General features: G+C 31.5%; 1 protein-coding gene across 1 annotated transcript; it reads left to right on the top strand.

Annotated features, from left to right (window-relative positions):
- Positions 1 to 2,194: 2,194 nt before the first annotated feature.
- Smp_173830 (putative homeodomain transcription factor (phtf)) lies at positions 2,195 to 6,209 on the top strand (the record flags this gene model as incomplete). Its single annotated transcript, XM_018792058.1, has 3 exons — positions 2,195 to 2,302; positions 3,034 to 3,192; positions 5,952 to 6,209. 3 exons carry the CDS (start codon positions 2,195 to 2,197, stop codon positions 6,207 to 6,209), a joined length of 525 nt encoding a protein of 174 aa, XP_018644956.1.
- Positions 6,210 to 6,477: the final 268 nt, after the last annotated feature.

Raw genomic sequence — 6,477 nt, 5'->3', positions numbered from 1 at the left:
GTTGATCACGTGCCTATGGATTATTTCAAGCCACTTATTTCGTACATTTTATTCGGTTTGGTAGGTAAACTCCTTTATTCATTCCAGTCTTGTGAGTTTGGCATACTATAGAAAGTATACATCGTGAGCAAATTGAATCTCAGAATACAACACACATATAGTGATAAGCACTTGTTTGTGGTACATTATTAGTTCACAGGTGACTTCCCTAACTACTACACTAGATTATATGAGTTCGAAAATATGAGGAGATAACAAAAATAAATATATATTTGCATACATATGTCATGCAATATTTCAAATTTGTAAAATTTTCCCGCCTAATATTATTAAGATTTAAACAACAGGTGGAAAACATATGTTGAATGGAATGAGAATTATTGATCATTGGATTCATATTGACGGAAACAACCAACAACGTCAACAACAACAACAAATGTCTATTCTACACTTGAAATTATCCAATTTTCATCGAAACCAAAACTTTTTTATAATACATGTTTACTTATTTATCTCTAACGTTATATTGTTTTAACAAATCAAGTTATTGTTTCAGATACGGAGAGCCTAAGCGACATTTGCCTATCTACGTTATCTTCTAAGGACACAAGGTATCTCTCTAAGTGTTTGTTAGACAGAATAAACTATGTAGCTCTCTTTTCTGTGTTATTTCTCGGCTGTAAGATATAACTTAATGTACTATCTTAACAACAATAATCATTTAAGCAGCGTCAGTGTGACTGTCATTGAGTAAACATGCTTGTGAATTAAGGCTATATCGGGGCAATACGCACAGTATGCACATATGCCAATTAGAGACTGACCAGTTGCAGTCCTAACAAATCGATGGGAAGATTCAAACAAACAATGCTAAGTGAATTTAAACTTCACCCCATCGCACAAGCAAGTGGCTATCAGGACTCAGTGGCCGAGTGGATAACGCGATGGCGTTTGAAGCGAGGGTACTGGGTTCGAGTCCCAGAGTGAACATCAACTCTGAGATGCAGGTACATCCAGCTGACGATTCCCAAATAGGACGAAACGTGCGTCCTGGATTCTACTGCTAGCCACTATCCATCTCTGCTAACCAATGAGTCACAGTGTTTTTACTAGTTAAAATTGGTTAAACCAATTCACGTAATAGTGGACATTCATTAGTTTAGCCACTACAAAACACTTTCATGTTAAAGTTGATAAGGTAGGATTAAGTTGGACAAAAATGGCTAATGAATTGCAGATCAAGATCTGGCACTTGTTCGTGTACACATCAACTATTGTATAATGTAGTGAGGTTTAAATGTCCTAGAACGTTTCTCATAACTGTAGAAACCAGTGACTGGACACTCTCGATTATATAGCTTAGATTCAATCTTTTGACTCATGAAGGATCCACTTATTTTCCTAGAAATGGAAAATTTTATTACATTTTTTTTATTTTTCTATCTTGCTTGCTGTACAACATGTGCTTATTCAGTTTTGTATTATCGCAAAAAACTCCGGTATTATCATCTCGTCTATCGATTCAAGCTGAATTTTAACTAAAGGAATGTTTCATAAGTTTGTTACACACTTTTGTTATAGTGTACAAAGTATTCGACTTTTTTTTTCACTGCACCTCACTAATCAGATCAAGAGGGTCAGGGAAATTGGAGATTTGTGGAGCTACAATGTATTAGTTCTTCATTATTCTATATTTCGTTTAGTGTCATTTATTGTCTAATAATTCTTTTTACTTTTATTGTAATTTAAAATTAGGGGTTGTAGATTGACAAGGTTGTTTTACATATTTGATATTCTTTCATCACTGAAATACCATTTTTTCAGTATTAAGGTATCCATAATAATTGTCAACTGACCTTGTTTTTTATTACTTTGTTTTTGCGTTTAGAGGGCGTCTGGTTATTTTGATTGGATTTGTATTACGCTTCAATGTTTATGGCACTGTATTCTTTCTTTTGTGTATTGCTGAGCGTACATTTCAAGAGGTAAATCATCTGTTACTTTTTTAAATGTTAATTTTACTTGTACACAAACTAAATAAATACTGTAATGAACCAATTTTTATTCTTTTATTATTATTTAGCGTTTGCTTTACGCCAAATATTTCTTTTCTTTAACTTCTGGCCGTCGTGCTTTAAAATATCGTGTGCCGCAATTTCGTTTAAATAAAGTTGGTCATATAAAATGTTGGTTAATGCTTCGGTCGTATTTGAAAAAACGTGGTCCACAACGCTCGGTTGAGCATATTATGACAATTGCATTTTATATTGTTTTTACACTTGGTCTTAGTTTATGCGCTCAAGTAAGTAGACTGTTTTAATCCTTTTTCTATTATTTGTTCATCTAATTATTATGCAACTTAACCCACCTATATTCACGTTCTCCTCGCGTGTTCTGTTTGTCTTTAAACTGAACTTCAGTGATTATGGAACGTAATTATAATAGTTCATCACTAATAAATTAAGTGATATTATGCATGACACATAAGTTTACGTATGTAAACTATTTTATTTGTTCATACAAAGCAGTGCGTATGTGGAGTGCACGAAATGAAATCGCTCCATTCTACTATATTTGTTCTTGCATCACAAAAGTTTGTCCCGAAAACTGACCACATGAAATTGTTTATTTTGATCAATGTAACCAGATATTTATAGGAAAAATCAATACAAATTAGGAATTTATTGCAGTTAAACAATAAAGAATCTACGACAATTGAAAATTACTTATAACTGATCATTAACATCGATCGATGTTTCAAACACTTAAATCTGAGCAATCAAATTACTGATTAAATCATTATGGTTTAAATGTCTGTTTTATGTATTTTTACAAATAAAAACCATTATTATCAAATAAATATCAGTATTTTTACTCGAAATGGTTGCAAGGAGGAGAAAGATTTTTCAGGTCATTGTGTAACTTAACAATATTTTTATCAGGAAGTGTAAAAGTCATTTGTTTTTGGAATTCTGATATACAATGATAAATTACTTTTATTTATCTTTTTATGTTCTATTTTCTTCCTTATAGCTTCTTTCAAAAAGTCGTATGAGTGTTTTCACTCATTTAACTAATTGGGATATTTTGGGTCTTTGCTTTGGGATTACTGTATTTCTTTATCGATACATTTTACTTGGTACTAAAATTACAAAGAAATACCGGAATTTCTCAGTACTCATTACTGAACAAGTAAGTCGGTCATTCAGTTTCTTATGCATAGTTTTTTTTCTACATTTAGTTATTCTATTCCAATTATATTTATGTGTGTAATTTTCCTTACGCTCTTATGTAACAATACTTTTTTTAAACTCTCTTTAGACGAACAAAGTAACGTAGAATATTTTCACAAAACGTACAATTCATGATATAATAACTTTCGTCTAAATTAGAGCGTATAGTTTCACAGTATTTGAGCGCCGAGTTGATGTAAGACATTAATTAGGAATAATATATTTAGAACAACATATATAAGCTTATATATGTTGTTCTAAATCACAATATGGGAATTTTTCAAAAATAATATATTTGTAAAATCTCAACAAATTCATTCGCTGAGATTTTACAGATATATTATTATTATGTCGTACGATTCATGATATTTTAGAAACATCCACACTGTAATCCTTCTAAGTTATATTTTGCAGATATATGAGAGTGTAGTCTGTTAGATAGAAAAACACAAATATATCATATCTTACTGTTGGTCGTAATTGTTTCCGGAATTAGTCAGTTACTATTGGACATTTTCTGTCTTAGTGAAATATTTGTTATGTTAGTAAACAATATGCAGAAATAAATAAATATATTTGTAATATCCCACTAAGTAGAAAGGTCAGATTTTCTGACGTTTCGTGACTCAGTGTAAGCCACTTCTTCAGAGAATAAATAACTAAATTAAAATTAATCCAAGTTTAAATAGCACAACGTGGCTTACACTGAGTCACGAAAAGTCAGAACATCTGACCTTTCTACCTATTGGAATATTACAAATATATTTATTTATTTACAACAATCTACTCAATGCTCAATTTATTTGAAATTTTCAAAACTTGGTAATGATACCTGCAATATGCAGAAATATTTACTCAAAATAGATACATTCAAAAATTTAAAATCATACTAAGCGGAATGATTAAATAATTTATATGGTTTCGAAATCTGTTCAATTCATTATTGTAAAGGAACTGTATAGAATGTATGATATGATAGAAGTGACATTAAAGTTTGTGAACTAATCAATTATGAAATTTTATAATGGTTGTGAGTTCTCTTCTCTTGCAATAAAGACTATCAATTGGTTGCTGAGATTAACATAGACAAAGGGATCATATTTTTGTGACTTTTGTTAACTCTACTATACAACAGACAATTGTGAGTTATCTATCTTATCTTACGTTGTAATTATCATTTACATAGAGTTGAAAAATATCAGTCTTTCAATATCAAGAATACTGGAGTACTGCTGTTTGCTTTACAATGTATTTCAGTAAACTCGATTGTCATATTTGGGTTAGGTTATATGAGAACGAAGTTTTGAAAATTTTACTTTTTTTCTATGAGAGACTGAACAAACATAAATAGAAGTGATGAAGAAAAATATTTTCAGTATGAGGTTGTGGAGATTTATTGAATTTCATTAAAATCATAAAATGATCAGTGTTAGATCACGATCGAAAACCTGTAAGCACTGGACGACCGTTTCAGCCTAGTATAGGACTTCTCAGCAGAGCGCATCTATGATGCCACACTCAGGACTCGAACCCAGACCGTTCGGTCTCGCATGTACAATATCAAGCATTTTTAGATATTTTCCAGTTCAGAGATGGATAGTGGCTAGCAGTGGAATTCAGGACGCGCGTTTCGTCCCATTTGGGACTCGTCAGCTGGATGTACCTGCATCTCAGAGTTGATGTTCACTCTGGATTCCACTGCTAGCCACTATCCATCTCTGCTTACCATGCTTGTGAATTTAGGCTATATCGAGGCAATACGCACAGTATGCACATATGCCAATTAGAGACTAACCAATTGCAGTCCTAACGTATCGATGGGAAGATTCAAACAAACAATACTAAATGAATTTTCCAGTTCATTTAATGAATGAGTACTGCATGTAAGAGTATAATTTTCACTCAGGATTTCATTTCAAACTCTAACTTCGACTTTATTTACTTTTTTCATCCGACAAGTTTAAACGTACAACAGTGATTGTTCATAAAAGACGTATGTATGTAATGAAGGAGAAGTCAGGTGGGACAACCAATTTATTGTTTAATACAAAATTACAAAAATTCTTGGTAAAATATGAGAACCATACATTAAATACTTCATTTAAGAATTTTCATCATTTGTCCTTCACATTCGGTATGATTCTTCCAATTGATAATTCCTTTCTGTTCTCTTCAACTCGATCTTCTTGGCCTTCTGCTGGCAGGTTTTTCACTTCCGATTGGTGTTACATGCTGCTTAATATCTGTCGACATAAGTAGCATACACCACATGTAGATAGCTGCAGATGGTTAAAATTTTGTCTCCAGTGAAAAGTACACTTTTATATGCAACAATGACACATTGAGTAAAGAGGGAAAAAGTGCTTGAAATAGCAATCTTATTGAACACTTAACCTCGCATATTTTTTAAAACAGTACGATTTGTTTATTTACCTTGTATGGCAAAAAATCAATGATAGTTATTTTTGTTATCATATCAGTGATCGAAACCACTTATTGTAAAACCATTCGAGCAATTGTTAATTTGCTATTCAAATTTGAGTGTAACCGATGTTAAACGTACCACGTTACTGAAATCTAACTGAATAAACCACTCAGTTATCAAGCTAAGATACTTGATAAATTTGTCATTTCATCTAGTCTTACATTTTACGTATAAATGGTATTCTTTTTCATTGTCATTGATAAATGTTACTATTTATTTTTATTATGTTTTAGATTAATTTATATTTAAGTATGGAGAGTAAACCACATAAAAAAGAAGATTTAATGCTTACATTTCAAGTCCTACGTTTAGTTGAAGGTCTACTAAAAGAAGTTGATGGTCCATTTCGTGTTTGTGGTTGGACATTGAATCCATTAGTGTATAATATATTTAAATTAGTTTTACTTTCTTGTGTATCCACTTTACTATCAGAGTCATTGGGCTTTAAATTAAAATTATACAAATTAAAATTGAATCCATCCAATTGGTAGAACGATTAGACGAAAACATTGACGAAAAAGATAATGTAATAACAAACGTAGGGTCATAAACAAGAACGTAATTCTCTGTCCAGTAACTATTTCTTTGTCTAGTTCTTCTCTCCAATTATTAGTTTGTTTTCATGTAATTAATTCAGCAAAATAATCACCTCACATACTTGTTAGTCCTATTACATTGTTCAATAGCTTAGTCACAGTAAATCGTCAAGTTGACTTTCATTCAAATAGAAATTCAGACAAACTATTGTGTTTGTGCTTA

The sequence above is a fragment of the Schistosoma mansoni genome, assembly GCF_000237925.1.
Source record: "Schistosoma mansoni, WGS project CABG00000000 data, chromosome 1 unplaced supercontig 0010, strain Puerto Rico, whole genome shotgun sequence".
NCBI lineage: Eukaryota > Metazoa > Platyhelminthes > Trematoda > Strigeidida > Schistosomatidae > Schistosoma > Schistosoma mansoni.
Note: the sequence above shows the minus strand (reverse complement) of the source record. Positions and strands in the feature narration are given on the sequence as shown.